Genomic DNA, 16,447 nt, shown 5'->3' with positions numbered 1-16,447 from the left:
CCACACCTCTTCGCCCCTCTCTTCTTTGGGTTTTGACCATCTCAGGTCTGAGGTGCAACTAGCAGGAGAATCATCTATGTTCATAAGGACAATGTGTAAGGGTCCTCCAGGCCTAAAATAGGGAATGCATAAGAATCCCATTAGCCATGAGAAATGGGACATCACTGCTAGCAATAGAAGGGACATGGGAACAGGAGTAGGCCATTCAGATCACTGACCCTGCTCTGCCATTTAATACAATCATGATTGAACACTTCAATGCCTTTTACTCCCACTATCCCGATAACCCTTTATGTTGTTAATTAAAAATCCCCAAAGATGTGCAGGTTAGGTGGATTAACCATAGGAAATGTGGAGTATTACAGGGATAGAACAGGGGAGAGGGCCTGGGTAAGGTGCTCTGAGAGTTGGTGCAGATTCAATGGACCAAATGGCCTCTTCTGCACTATAGGGATTCTGTGATTCTAACTTAAACATGTTCGCTGATGCTTCAGATATCAGCATTCAGAGGAACGATACTCAAAGATGACATGACGTGAAAATGAAATGAGGCAATTAATTCTTTCATTGCCAGACAAGCAAAGAAAGTGGACAAGCAAAGAAAGTGCTCTCAAACTGAAACCGCACTAGCTGATTTTGAAAAATGGACTTCAGTATTCTGTTTTCCTACATTTCCTTCCATCCACCACTGGTATCTGTGCCTTCCCAACCTCTGAAACCTCCTTCCTAAATCTCTGTCTCTCAGCTCTTTTAAGACATACTTGAAAACCCACCTATTAAATCAAACTTTTTCACGTGTCAATTTTTGTCCCTCACAGAAGGTGGACATTACATTAATTATACAATGGCTACTTTAGATTGCATTTTGTTAGGTTGCTTCATAACAAGTTTTTGGGATACAGTAAAATGAATAATTTGAGACCTGCTTAGGTTCAAACTCAATTTGTTTCCCCCATATTATTGATCCTAAATCAACAGCTCCATTCTCATTGTGTCATCTGACTTCTGGGGATGGTAGAAGATGAACTGAGATTCTAAGCCTTGGATCTTGAATGAGGCTATTTCAGACTGAGGCACTGTTCACCCTACTTCACCCTCATGTACTTTACATACCTATATTCCTAATAGAAGGGAAATTTTCTAAATTAATTATTAAGCCTATGTAACAATAGCCATTTACACTCCAAAAGTAAGTTAGTTGTGAAGTGTTTTGGAATGGGCTGAGGATATGAGAGGACTTTGTGGATATGAGTGATGTGTTGAGTATAGGGCTAACGGGAGGACTTTGAATAGTGTGGATGAACAGAGGGATCTAGGTGTATGTGTACATAGATCCCTGAAAGTTGGGAATCAAGTAGATAAGGTTGTTAAGAAGGCATACGGTGTCTTGGCGTTTATTGGTAGGGGGATTGAATTTAGGAGTCGCAGCGTCATGTTGCAACTGTACACAACTCTGGTGCGGCCGCACTTGGAGTACTGTGTGCAGTTCTGGTCCCCACATTACAGGAAGGATGTGGAGGCTTTGGAGAGGGTGCAGAGGAGGTTTACCAGGATGTTGCCTGGTATGGAGGGGAGGTCCTATGAGGAGAGACTGAGGGATTTGGGGTTGTTTTCGCTAGAAAGAAGGCGGCTAAGAGGGGATCTTATTGAAACATATAAGATGATTAGAGGTTTAGATAGGGTGGATAGTGATAGCCTTTTTCCTCGGATGGAGAAAGCTAGCACGAGGGGGCATGGCTTTAAATTAAGGGGGGGTAGTTATAGGACGGATGTCAGGGGTAGGTTCTTTACCCAGAGGGTGGTGAGGGATTGGAATGCCCTGCCTGCTGCAGTTGTAAATGCGCCTAGTTTGGGGGCGTTTTAAGAGATCTGTGGATAGGTTTATGGACGAAAAGGGATTGGTTTAGATTAGTGGGTCATTGTTTTTTTTTTTAACTGGTCGGCGCAACATCGTGGGCCGAAGGGCCTGTTCTGCGCTGTTATGTTCTATGACTTAATGAAATTCCTTCTAAATGTTAGTAGGCCAACATCTTTGCAGAAGTTCATAAGAATGCCAAGAGGGATACTGAGAATCCTCCAGGATTGAGTAAAGATTACCAATTAGTCTTGAGTAGAAATTGGATGCAATGGAAAAATCTGCTTAGTACTAATGCCTCACACGCCAGGGACCAGGGTTCGATTTCCGGCTTGGGTCACTGTCTGTGTGGAGTTTGCACGTTCTCCCCCATGTCTGCGTCGGTTTCCTCCCACAGTCCAAAGATGTGTGGGTTAAGTGGATTGGCCATGCTAAATTACACCTTAGTGCCCTAAAATGGGCAGATTAGATGGATTAGCCATGGTAAATGTGTGGGATTATGGGGATAGGGCAGGGGAAAGCGTCTGGGTGGGGTATTCTGTCTCGATGGGCCAAATAGCCTCTTCTGAGATTCTATTCTATGATCTATAGTTTACTAAATGTGTTCAATAATTATTCTGCATATGAATTACATTGTTCATCTGGTACTTAACAAGCGCGTTCAAGTAGCAGCAAAATAGAGCAGTGTCATGCAATGATAAGACTGGTACAGATTGTCATTTTCCGTAAGGCTGAATTACCAGCACCAGTCTTGTTGTTGTAGGCGTTGAGTGAAGGAAATTCATTGTCAGGCCACCTCTAGAAATAGCCTCTGAAAATGTAAGCAGATTGTAACTGCTGGACTCCTTCCAGCTACTAGATTAGTTCTCCTCACTCAAGATGTTAATAAGAACTTGCTTCAAGCTACTCAAATTGGCCTCTCTGGACAATATTGGATTAAAATTGACCTGTTAACTTCTTAAATTGATAAGATTTTTGTTAACAAAAGGTATTGGGGAACATGGGTCAAATATGGAGGTAGGGTGGAGACCAGCCACAGGCTCTTTGATGTGAGGAACAGGTTGCAGTAGCTAAATAACCTATTCCTCTTGTTTCTAAAGCAAAAGGGCAGCAAAAATGCAGAGACCAGATGTGCGTCTGCCTACTACTGCCATCAATGCTGATTTTTTGCATTCTGATTTGGAGACTGAGAATTATAGGTTCAAGTCCCACCCCAGAGACTTCAGCTCAACATCAAACTGACCATTCAGTGTGGTACTGAGAGAATGCTGCACTATTGGAAGTGCTGCCTTTCAGATGAGAAATTATACAAAGAGGTGCAAATGCCAAATGAGCAAGAAAACAGGAGAGTTTCAGGCCTGTTTTTTGGGCAAGTTTGAATGACATTCTATCACTTACTTAGACAGAAGAGCGATTCTCATCAGTAGCAGGGCGGAGCCTATGCTCACCAGTCGCAGATTGCTTGGGGCAATCTTTGCAGTGGCACCCAGATCTCCCAGTGAACTCCCCTGCAGAGCTCCCACCCCACTGTTCTTGGTACAATTATGGTCCCTGTTGGGCAGTACCAGGGTAGGCAGTACTAGGCTGGTACTACCCCATAGGCACTGCCTGGCTGTGCCCCGACCACCTGCGAACTTCAATGGCCTCCAATCCCCTGGCGAGGCCATCAAGCCTGGTCTGTGTCAATGGAGACGAGCTGTGACCCTGGTCAGCATTGCAAAGCCTGATATTAACATTTAAATCAGCTTTGTGCCCTGTTTGGCTGTGAAACTGACCCCACTGGTATTCTTGCCACCTGCTGTGCTGACAGCACAGTGAGCCAGTAAGATTGCACCCCAGCTCTTGGATGGATATAAAAGATCCCAAAACGCTATTTTAAAAAAACCAGATGAATGCTTCTTGATGCCCTGAGTATTCTTTATCTCTGTCAATATTTAAACCATCTTATTTGGTGATTTATTTAATTGATTCCTGTGGAGTCCACTGTGTAGAAATTTCCAACATTGTAACCGTGCCTGAATTTCAGACTCGTTGTTTGAAACAGCCTGGGGCAGTCCTGACCTTGTGAAAGGCACAAGACACTTCTTACTTTTAAATCTTTCAATCTTGCTATTAACTCTCTCTTATTTGCACAGGCAATGATTGTATTGCTGCTGACTGTGGCCAGAGGCAAAGATCAATGCATCAGTTTTAAAATATCATTTTATATCATTTAGTTATCTCACATCATTACCTAGGTTGTGAAGTGGTGAGAATCCAGCTGTGTTCCCAAACGTGTTGATAGACAGACTGAGTAACGTAGGGCAGAGATAAATAAAAATGCTCATTTCGATGTAGCTTTGCTGTTGTTCCCTGTGTTTTTTTTTCTGGAAGGCAGGTTGAGTATTCCCAAAATAAAGACATTCATGTGTTTTCAAAAACCTACATGTGAAGACCATTAAAAAGAGATTCTAGTGCCAGTTCAGAATTAGAATGGGATCATAGAATTCCTATAGTGTTGAAGGAGGCCATTCAGCCCATCAAGTCTGCATCGACTCTCCCAAAGAGCATCTTGCCCTCTACCACTAACCCATCCATTTACCATGGCCAAGCCACCTAAACGGCACATCTTTGCACTGATTCATAAATTTTTAAATTAATTCATGGAATGTGGACATCACTGGCTAGGCCAGTATTTGTTGCCCATCCTTAACTACCCTGGAACTGTGTGGTTTGCTAAGCTATTTCTGAGTAAACCATGTTTATGTGGATCTGGAGACACATGCAGGCTGAACTAGGTGGGGATGGTAGATTTCTTTCTTCAAAGGACACAGGTTTTTTACAGCATTTGTTTTATGGTTAACATTAGACTATCAATTCTGTTTATTGCATATGAAAGAAAGGCTTACCGTTGTCGCTTCAGGGCATCACTTTATGCTTAAAGCCATAAATTGTTATCACTGTTGCCATGTAGAAAGCGCAGCAGCCGATTTGGCCATACCAAGCTCCCACAACCGTAATGGCCATGTAATATGATTTTTTTTGTGATTTGATAATTAAAGTTCGGTCAGGGAGTAGTGCTGCGGGATCCTTTACATCCACCTGGGAGGTCAATCAGAGCCTCAGTTTAATGTTTCATCTGAAGACAGCATCTCTAACACCATAACATTCCCTCAGCGCAGCACTGGAGTGTCAGCTTAGATTTTTTTTTGTACAAGTCTCCAGAAGTGGGACAATGAACTGACAATCTTCTCATTCAGAGGTAGACGTGTCACTGACTGAAGTATGGCATAAAGCTGGTTGGGGGAAAAGAAATGTAATCTTTCAAATGACAGTGCTGTAAGACTTAAACTATCCTTTGTTTAGTGCTCTTCCCTTTATTGTTGGTCTGCTTAGGGGGCTTAATTTTGAAACAGGAAAGAGAATTTAGCAGACATACAGAACAATTCAGTCTCTGCAAGTTTTACTGCAAATCTGTGTGTAATTGACTTTCTATGATGAGTAATTAGTAACATTAGTAATTAGTGCCAGTGTTCAACTTCCCTTCTGATTGAACTGATACGTACCTGCCCCCCCACCCACCTCTTCCGTTCTGTGGCCTGTGCATACTGTCACAATATCTCCTGTCACTTACAATAGATGGAACTCCTAATGCAAATGTGGTCAATGTTGTAGCTGAATTGAAGTCTTATTGAAATTGAATGTTAAAATTATTCTGCATTATGTAAATTGGGGAAAACTAGTTTCAGAATTTCTTTAAAATACTTTGTAGAAAGTGTCAATTCACTTTAGATCTACACTAATTCTGACAAACACAATTGGCCTCTATCACAAGTGCTGTTGAGATAAGGACTTGTTTTTGTAGATGAAACAGGAACTCCACACATGTAGAAAGTAAGCAAATGTGGGAGGAATGAATGTTTTTGTTGGTTTCCACATTTAAGGCAAGACATTGTGGGAAGTAGCATATCAAAGGCAGGCACTAATGAAAGGTTTTGAGCTTTCTGCTGCAAGGCCCTTGGTATTCTGGTCATGGGAATGGAGGAGGATAGTAAACGGACTGAGAAAATGTGAGGAGTGACACAGTGAACAGCAATAGACAATCTGTGGGAGGTCAGAGAAACATACCATTAGCCCAGTCTGGAGGGAAGTGTTGACGAGCTTGCCACGGTTCAGCTTTTGCTGATATGCGGCAATTTGCTTCTGAAGAATTAACCATGTTTTCATCATGCTAATGTCGTTACAATATTAAGCTGGCAACTCCCTTGCTACTTAAAAGGGCTGTCAATTTGTTCTTGGTTTTGCTTCAGTGATGAAAGTCTCGGGATTATATATGTATATATAAACATAAAGGCCACACGTTTGGAACAAAACAAAATGTTCCGAGGATTTGTGTAAAAGTGAACTAATCAAACTGTCAAAGAGGCAATTCTGCTCAAGATCAAAATTGTAGTGGACCAAATATAAAAGTAAATGAATTCACTTAAACCCGTCCCAGCTAATTTACAAAACAGTAGATGCATCAAGTGAAATGATGGGTTAAAACGTTTCCCAACTTTGAATGGGGAATGGTAATTGACCCTTTTTTACAACTGACTGACACTCAGATGTCAGTCTTTTTATGAAACACGTGCAGGAATTCCTTGTCCTTGGTTTGGTCAAAGGTTTTTTTTAAATTTTTCATTGAACATATCCAAGATTTAAACATAATCTCAGCCACAACTTTATACCCAGGATGAGCAATTGGTCTCAATGTGTCACAAATGTTCTGCAGAGTTTGTCACTCAGGGACACTCATTAACTTGGTGCTGAGAATATTCCTCAGGGCTTGCTCCTCATTCTCATGATGAGAACAACGGTCCTTTAGCAGAAAGCTCCAAATCTTTCATGAGTGCCTTCCTTTTACATGCTACATCCCACAGTGGATGGCACGGTAGCAGAGTGATTAGCACTGCTGCTTCACAGCGCCAGGGACCTGGGTTCAATTCCCGACTTGGGTCAGTCACTGTGTGGAGTTTGTACCCGCTCCTTGTGCCTTCTCAGGTTTCCTCCCACAGTCCAAAGATGTGTGGGTTAGGTTGATTTGTCATGCTAAAATTGTCTTGAAACGTGAAGGTTCGAGGGATTAGCGGGTGAATAGGGGGATAAGGCCTGGACGGGATTGTGGTCGGTGTGGATGTGATGGGCTGAATGGCCCCTTCCTGCACTGTAGGATTTCTATGATTTCATAGTGTTTTACTTTGACTGTGGAAATTATTGCTTACTTTCTACATGGGAGGAGTTCTTGAGTTCTGATAGAATTGGGGGGGGGACGCGTTGGTGGTGCAGGGAAAGAAAGAAAATGGGGGAAAAATAACAAATTAACAGAGAGGGGCAAATAAATAACACACAATTAAAAATATAGATTATAGAGCACATACAGTAGTGCTGTAGTCTGCTGCAAGATGGTGAAATATAGATTCTCCTTTTTCAACTGAATGCAAGTTTGGGGGAATAGCAATTCTCAGCTTCATCCCCCTTTGACAATACCTTGACCAAAAACTGCTTGGTTTGAATTTGAACAAAAATTTGACAATTAACTGTTCCCTACTGCATTCTTCATGGTCATGCCTCTGCCAATTCCACTTGCCATCCAATCAGCACACTCTCTTCTCATGCAGTATATATTGTTGTTGGTAAATCTCTCCTGTCAGCAAGTCTCTTTTTCCTGCACTAAAATGAATGAACCAAAATCTCTGCCTTGTTGATTAGACTGAGTTTAGAAATTGGAGGGATATCTAATCAAAGGTGATAAAAATGATTTAAAGCATTAAAGGTGGATATAGAGGAATTGGGAGAATCCAGAACAAAAGGATTGGGTCTTAATCCAAAACAGTTGTTTAGGCAGCATGAAAACTCCAGTATACACCAAGTTTGTAAATGGGTCATGGTTTAAATTGTGATCTCCAAGGGCAGCACCAGTGGTTAGCACTGCTGCTTCACAGCGCCAGGGACCCGGGTTCGATTCCTGGCTTGGGTCATGGTCTGTGTGGGTTTCCCCCCCACAGTCTGAAAGATGTGCTGGTTAGGCATTGACCCAAACAGAGGCTGGAGTGTGGTAACTAGGGAAATTTCATAGTAACTTAATTGCAGCATTAATGCAAGCCTTACTTGTGACTGATACAAAAAAACTTAACTTTAGTGATGGTAAAACTTGCCAACTCTAACTCAGCATGCTTTTACTGATCTTGGCTAAGACCATAGCCACAACATTCCACAATTATGGAGTACACCTTCACACACATTGTTAGGCAAGGGAATCAGCAGAAAGTGGGTGTAGATGTAAATTTGGAACTCAGCCCCACTCTTATTGAATGATGGAGTATACATCAAAGGGATACATACTGCCCAGGTAGCCCTACTTGTTGCCGGCCACCTGTCCAAGGACATTGGTGATAGTTACTAAGTTAACATAGACTACCCCTGACCTTGTTCTTAACAGAGGTGATACAGGAAGCACCGTGGCTTTAAAGGGAAACTGCTCACACAAGAACCACAACAATGAATGCGAAAGGTCTAAAGTAAAGCTTTTGAGAGGAATGTGACTTAATTAGTGATAACATTTTCCTTCAGAATAAACAAGGAACACTGTTGCTGACTTTGTTAGGATTGGGGCAGTCATACAGAGGAAGAACATTTAGATTTACATAACTGGACTGTTTATAGAGCTCCACTCAGATTTAGTCAGCAGTCAGGTTGTATTTCACATGCAGTTTGTTAAGACTGACTCTCCTACACTGCCTTTTTGACAAGGGCACTGTGAATTCTGCACAAGGGCTGCATTGTCTAGTAATATAAATGTGTTAACACTGTAAATTACAGTCCTCCTCCTTTCTTCCTGAGAATAAACTACAAGGCACTATTTGGTCTATAAAAGTCCTTGAGCCATGTCAGACACAGGTGGCAAATCCAATTTTCGCTCTGCCTCTTTAAACTTCAGCAAATATTAAGACTTGAGCTCATGGCTGACCTAAAGTATGTTTGAAATTGAATGTTTGTTTAGAACAACATGGCAATGATGATTGGAAAAAGCCATGGAAATGACAACCCAAATAATGGTCCAGAACACATTGCATCAATGCAAGCTCTTCACTGGGATCCCTTAGCAATACTTCACCATGAATGAACTGTTGGTTCCCATTGAGATGACCTATGCATCTTAAAGGAGCTGCTGCTTGTGCACAGCCAGTTCAGTAGGCAGCATAGTGGCAAGCACTACTGCTTCACAGTGCCAGGGACCTGGGTTCGATTCCAGGTTTGAGTCACTGTCAATGTGGAGTTTGCATGTTCCCCCTGTGTCTGCGTGGGTTTCCTCCAGGTACTCTGGTTTCCTCCCACAGTTTGAAAGACGTGCTGGTTAGATGCATTGACCCAAATGGGCACCAGAGCGTGGCGACTAGGAGAATTTCAGTGACTTCATTGCAACCTTAATACAAGCCTTACATAAATAAACTTTAGTAATAACTTTTAATACATCTTTGGAGTGTGGGAGGAAACCAGAGCACTCAGAGAAAACCAACACAGACACAGGGTGAACGTGTCGACTCCACACAGTCACCCAAGGCCGGAATTGAACCTGGGTTCCTGGTGGTGTGAGGCTGCAGTGCTAAGCACTGGGCTGCCCTGTTGGACATTGACAAGGAGTTTGATGTGGGACTGCTTATAGCAGGGGTAAAGTTGCAGAGAATAAGTACACATCAGTGGAGAAAATCAGTACTTCATAAATCCAGCAATAGCCAGAAACACACAGTACACTGATCAGCAGAGCTGATGGTCAAAAAGTGGGACAATTGAAATTCACTCTGGTGTAAACGCTATTCCCCTATGAAGGCTGCAGATTTTCTGTTGGTCAGTGACCTGTAATTTCACAAAATTGTGCTATATTTAAGGTGAGTTTTAAAAAATGTTAAACTATTTCAGATGGATGGTGTGTCAGTACGATTTTACTCCGAACCAGCACTTGTACAATGGGTTGAATGGCCTCAATTTAGCATTTACTTTTCCCATAACAGTTTAAAATAACAAATACGAGACCAAACTAAAATATTGCTTTATTTATTATAAACTCATATTTATTTTAATGCCAATCTGCATCAGACCAATCTATCCCACAATATGGGTTTATAAATCAGTCATCATGAACTGGCACATGTTCAGCCTGTTCTTGTTTACATGATATACATTTAAGAAGCAAAATGCATACCAATTAACAGCAACAGTCAAACCACTTTTTACCTCTTTTCCAGTAATCCCTGAACAGCACACCAAAATCTCTAGCTTGTGAATTGGAAATTGTTTGCAGTACAAGATAAAAATGCACATTCAACAATTTCTAAAATACATTCTCACCTGTGGTATAGAATTGATGTAAATGCAAGTTTCCAGTACAACAGGCGCACAGGGTCCTAAGCTTACAGCTTTAAAACAAAACATAGAACTTGCAACCTGCAGTTTTGCAACACTGATTATAAACAATCTCCGTTCTGGATAATGAATTGACAATATTAACTCACATCCAGCTTTATAATCAGACATCCCCCTCTGCTGGCTTATTTAGGAATTGTCTCCTTTCATGATAGGACTCACCCACAGACCCCCTTAAGGACAGCATCAAAAATTAAGATACAATCTGATAAACTTAAAAGATAATTATGTTCCATTCATTTACTTAATCCAACGTTAATACTTCACGTCACTGAAACTAAGTCAAACTTAAATTGTTGATCAAGTCTTGGAAATGTCGATAGTCAAAGCCAGTAATAATTTTGATTTGAGATAGCCCATTTCAAACAGGGATTAATCTCCAGTGTGCATTTTTCTTAAGTGCTGTAGAGTTTTATGGTGTGCCAGTTGGTTCAGGGATGACATTTAACCTCAGCAGGCTGTGACTGTTGGGTCCAGGCCCGAGCGCTTGGTGATGTTCAGTTTATTCACATCTTCTGCACAAGTTGGATGGATACCCACGGTGGATGCTAGCTGAGAGTATGTAGCATTGCACCTGGGGGAAAAAAAAAATCCAAGTTTAATCTGAATTGAAATAAGATATTTATTACTAGAGAGGGAATGAGAGAGATGGGCGTACAACGACACTGAATTTACAGCAAAGGATCAGGTTATGTTTTTACGAGTGTCCGTGTTCCACATAATCCTCCTCCCATTCTACTTCAGCCCCACTCCATCAATGTGTCTTAGTTATTTTGCTCTTATGCACATATCGACCATCCATTTAACTTCTGTTCAACTACTCTCTGATAGCAAGTTCCAACAGCAAAGAATTTCCCAAGATCCATACTAGATTTATTGGTGAATTTCATATTTATGGCTCCTAGTGGACCATCTCATCTACATTTACCCATTGAAGCACACACAGGTTTGCAGACAGTTCTGGAAACATATGCTGGAAAATGGTGGCAAGGTTGGTTGGGTCTGACAAACACTTCAAATTATTACCAAAATTTTGATTTAGTTTAAATAAAAGCAACCAAAGTCTAGCACAGGAAGTAGTGTTTTCCTCATCCCTCCCAACAAGACTGTAATTTTAACGAGGCAACAAAATACTCATTACAGTCAGCACTACAAACATATAATTTACCAATGACTCAAGAGTAAGCAGATGGATGAGACCTCGGTGATGCTAGAATTGCATTAGCTGTAATTTGTAGCATCACAGCTCTTTATTTGAAAAATAAGTTGTTATTTTTAGTCTTGTTGCTGCTGTATATGATGCTGTGCAGATTTAAGTTCATATACAGGAAGAACTTGTCATGAACTTTACAATGAGCAGAGAAGTTAGGCATCAAGCAGAAAAGAGGTGCAATTCAAAGGGGATGTCGAGCCTTGAGACTCCACTTTGCTCAAGGCCCAGACATCAGACCTGCCCCCTGGTGTGGAACAGAGAGGAGGAGAAACTGTGCTATCTCCTGAACACGCAAACCTCCAGGTGTGAGTCTGCAGGAGTTAAAGGCAGGCAGCATGTGGCCCAAACATAACCTTTGCAGAAGGTGGTTGGAGGAAAAACACATTACACTCTCCTACCAGGTCTCTATTCTCCAAAACCTCACTCCTGCCTGTAACTTCACCCATAAAGATTCTCTTCCATCCCTTGTGATTTCCAAGTTCTGTTTGTTTCCTGTGCCCCAACAAATTAATTTCAAACACATCACTTAAGTCATACAACGGTCTTTCGCACTCTGTCTACACATCTCCATGCAGAGTCCAGCTCCCAACACGCCATTTCTTCATGCTGTTTCTGTTCCATCATTAGAGGCAACTCTTGGCACGGCGACACTTTTCCTCCTTCCATGCTGCTCATATTGATATCTTCCTCCCCCCAATTTAAAAAATAAATGCAAAATTCCTTCTCTCCCTTTGTGTTTCCCCTTTTCTAATCCTAATTGGTTTTCTCATATTGGATAGGGAAAGCACCACAAAAATGAAATATGTTGTATAAATGTTAAGTCTTAGCTTTGCTTTGTCAGATGATGTTGGAGGTTCATATAGTCCTAAATATAATTATTCACATGAACGTGGCTGATTTCAGCACTGCAGCACACAACCCACAATAGATAGGCAGAATTCAAATATAGGCCACTAGTTATTCTAAGTATAAAGGAAGTATTTCGCCATTTAGTTAAACATTGGTATGCATCACAAAGATATTTTTAATATAAATAAAAACCAAACTTCTCAAGTGTCTTACTTTATTCCCAGTGCAAATCCTTGAATGACCTCTCCGGCATTTGGTCCAATAAAATGAAGCCCAAGAATACGTTGGTCGCCTTCCCGTAAGCAAACCATCTTGACATAGCACTGCGTGGCATCCCGTTCAGCTACCGTAAACTCCAGTGGCTTGTAATATGCATGATAAACCTGGTCAAAGATAGAGGTCAAAATAATAAGATATAGTGAAATATTCTTCCATATCTACGTAGGCATGATAAATGCACATGAATATCTGTATATCTACGTGTATGTTATAAATATATTTATATGCTCACCCATGTGTGTATGATGATCTCCCCTGACTTAAGTCCTGACAGGACTTAAGACCAAATGCCGTATTCATGGGAAGCAGTATAGTAGAATAAGGAAGCCATGTAATTGCCATTTTACAGTGTTTAGTCTAATAATTCCATTACAGATTTTGATGTTCACATTTATAATGCAATTTGTCCATGTAAATTTATCATACCCCTGCCAATGGTGCTACTGCCAAGTCTCTACCAGTGAGAGGGTGTCATTAGAACGTGACAAATTTGTAACAGTTTCCATTATAAATGTGGATGCAAAGTTTTGCAGTGGAAAAAGCTGATGAGTAATTCCTTGGCCTTTGTATCAACCGACTGGAGAACCGCTCCTTCCCTGCTGCCATCAGATTTGTATTCAGTTGATCTTTCTCTACATCCTAGCTATGACTAAAATATTACATTCTGCACCCTCTCCTTTCTTTCTCTATGAACGGTATTCTTTATCTGTATAGTAATACATGTGACAATAATAAATCAAATATCTCATTGCAAGCAAGGAGTCAGGACCAAATGTCGTGCATACATAACTCAGTCACCATTTTAAAACCAAACATTCTGTCCTTATTTTTATATTTCCATTACAAATCCATGTCCGCATGTATAATGGCAATTTCTGTGTAAACTTGTTGCATTGTAATCAGAGGGGTATTAGAACTTCAATTTCATATCCCTATTCACTGTTCTATGAAAATTATCGATGGTGGGCTATAATCTGGCATCATACTTCAGGGCACCAAAAGAATCTGGCAGGTCTATGGAGGCAATGCGAGGTTAGATTTAATGAAGAGTTGAGCTCACAGTTAGCAGCAGTGAGGATAGGGGTAAGGCCTGGAATGGACAGCATTGGTTGAGGGATCCCACCCACAGCAACACTGGCTTGTGACTTTCCAAGTTCTCATTCAAAATTTGGTGTTTTATGATTTTATTTTCTTTTGTCTGCCACTGCCTCGCCCAACTGTGTGAAAACAAACATTCTAATTACTATCAACAGAGGACAGGCAGTAATTATAGTGTTCAAATTTGAACCCATTTCCTTTTTAAACTGAGAAACATAAATGAGGAAATACTGTGTGTGCATGCGCGCGTCTGACAGCTGCTCAAAATTGGATTGTTTATGATTTCAAATTGTCAACATAACAGATGATCACGTGAGATAATTGGAGGAAGTTTTTGCTTTAAAACTCAACACACTTACTTTTGAAAACTGACTGAATTAGAACGAGGAAAATACCTAGTTTGCGTGGGTTCCATGCATTTTCTGAACATTGTTGGATTTAAAACAGTTGTGAGGTGTGTATTCAGCAGCCTGTTTTTTTCCATTTAAAAACTGTTCTTAAAAAGTAAATTAATTGCAAAACTTTGAAAACTTGTCCTTCATTCTGAAAAGATTGTGAGTGGAAAACTCTGAATATGTGTGAGCAGTTTTGGGCCCCATATCCAAGGAGGGATGCACTGGCCTTGGAAAGGGTCCTGAGGAGGTTCACAATAATGATCTCCGGAATGAAGAGCTTGTCGCAAGAGGAACAATTGCGGACCCTGGGTCTGTACTCGTTAGAGTTTAGAAGGATGAGGGGGGATCTTATTGAAACTGACAGGATACTGCAAGGTCTGGATAGAGTGGTTGTGGAGAGGATGCTTCCACAGGTAGGAAAAACTAGAACCAGAGGGCACATCCTCAGGCTAAAAGGACGATCCTTTAAAACAGAGATGAGGAAGAATTTCTTCAGCCAGAAAGTAGTGAATCTGTGGAACTCTTTGCCATAGAAGGCTGTGGAGGCCAGGTCATTGAGTGTCTTTAAGACAGAGATAGATAGGTCTTGATTTATGAAGGGATCAGGGGTTATGGGGAAAAGGCAGGAGAATGGGGATGAGAAAAAAAATCAGCCATGATTGAACGGCAGAGCAGACTTGATGGGCCAAGTGGCCTAATTCTACATAAGAAATAGGAGTAGGAGTAGGAGTAGGCCATCTAGCCCTTCGAGCCTGCCCCGCCATTCAATAAGATCATGGCTGATCTGAAGTGGATCAGTTCCACTTTCCCGCTTTCTCCCCATAACCCTTAATTCCCCTGTCTATCAAAAACCTATCTACCCGTGACTTAAATATATTTAGCAAGGCAGCCTCCACCACTTCAATGGGCAGAGAATTCCAGAGATTCACCACCCTTTGAGTGAAGAAGCTCCCCCTCAACATCTAAACTGACCCCTCCCCCCCGCCAATCCTATTCTGCTCCTACGTCTTATGTTCCAACAATACTGAGTGGTACCAATATAATTTGGGAAACTGGAATCATTGTGCAGGCTGACTATCCACCTGCAGGTTATAGGTTATATTAGAAAAGAATGGTTTTATAGGAAAATGGGTCAGATTCAGTGAAAATTGACTAGGGGTAAATCACAACAGGAATTTAATATTGACAATAAGATCCTTAAAAGCTCGTGACAGCCAAGAGGGCTTTAATTTTTGACAACAGGCCAGCAAAAAGATCCACAAGAAATAGTTGACTGATAATTGCACGTGTCAATCCAGTGAACAGCACTTTCAAGAGTGAAAAGTGATCCAATTGAACAGCTGGGACAGGCTGGAAGATAGGATGACACCCTGCTGTGCTGCTCTTTGCTCAGAGTGTGAGAGAAGTGAAGGAATTGTCGTATCACTCGGCTCTGGATGCAGATACTGCATACAAGATTCGGGGTAAATGTGAATCGGGATTTTCCAGACTTGTCTGGTAATAACTCATCATGCCCAAGACTTATGGGACTGAGGCACACTGAAAAATATCCAACATTTTACCCATTCTTCCTTTATTCCTCTGTTTAACAACTCATTGTGCTCTAAGCAAATGTTCAGAGCTTGGAGATTTTTATTTAAATATTATGGAATAATCTTTGTTTCCCTTGTTCTGGATCCTTTCCATTTCCTGTCTCTTTCAGAAGGGCTTTGTTCAAAAATAGGGAGCAATGCTTCACAACAAAAAACAGAAAATTTCACCATCTGTGGAGAAAGAGAATAGAGCCAATATTTTGAGACTGGATTGCCTGAGCTCTAATCTCTTTCCACAGATGCTGTCAGACCCTGCTGGGATTTTCCAGAATTTTCTGTTTTTTTTCAGTTTGCAGTAATTTGCTTTTATTCCAATTCACATTTACCCCGAATCTTTTACGCAGTATCTGCATCCAGAGTTGACTGCTATGATGACAATTTCTTCACTTCTCTCACTCTCAGAGCAAAGAGCAGCACAGCAGGATGTCATCCTATCTTTCCAGCCTGTCTCAACTGTTCAGTTGGATCACTTTTCACTCTTGAAAGTGCTGCTCACTGGATTGACACGTGCAATTATCAGTCAACTATTTCTTCTGGATCTTTTTGCCAGCCTGTTGTCGAAAATTAAAGCCCTCTTTAGCTGTCATAGCTTTCTGTTTAAGCTTTCTGTCAATATTAAATTCCTGTTGTGATTGACTTCTAGTCAATTTTCACTGAATCTGACCCTTTTTCCTATAAAACCATTCCTTTCTATATAACCTAAGAAGGCTTGCAAATAGTGCTT

The 16,447-nt window shown here is 41.1% G+C and overlaps 1 protein-coding gene across 2 annotated transcripts in view; it reads right to left on the bottom strand.

Annotated features, from left to right (window-relative positions):
- Positions 1-9,798: 9,798 nt before the first annotated feature.
- The window catches only part of txnrd2.2 (thioredoxin reductase 2, tandem duplicate 2), a 95,346-nt gene continuing 88,697 nt past the window's right edge, over positions 9,799-16,447 (bottom strand). For both annotated transcript variants that reach the window (XM_080208053.1, XM_080208054.1), the window contains exons 15-16: positions 12,573-12,742; positions 9,799-10,871 (exon numbers count right to left, since the gene is read on the bottom strand). In XM_080208053.1, the coding sequence (XP_080064179.1) occupies positions 10,748-10,871; positions 12,573-12,742 (294 nt within the window). In that variant the 3' untranslated portion in view covers positions 9,799-10,747. The remainder of the gene's footprint in view (positions 10,872-12,572; positions 12,743-16,447) is intronic.

Source organism: Carcharhinus amblyrhynchos, chromosome 20 (genome assembly GCF_965287045.1).
Source record: "Carcharhinus amblyrhynchos chromosome 20, sCarAmb.v2.hapA, whole genome shotgun sequence".
In the NCBI taxonomy this organism is placed as follows: domain Eukaryota; kingdom Metazoa; phylum Chordata; class Chondrichthyes; order Carcharhiniformes; family Carcharhinidae; genus Carcharhinus; species Carcharhinus amblyrhynchos.
The sequence above is the reverse complement of the archived record's forward strand: the minus strand, read 5'-3'. Positions and strand labels throughout refer to the sequence as shown.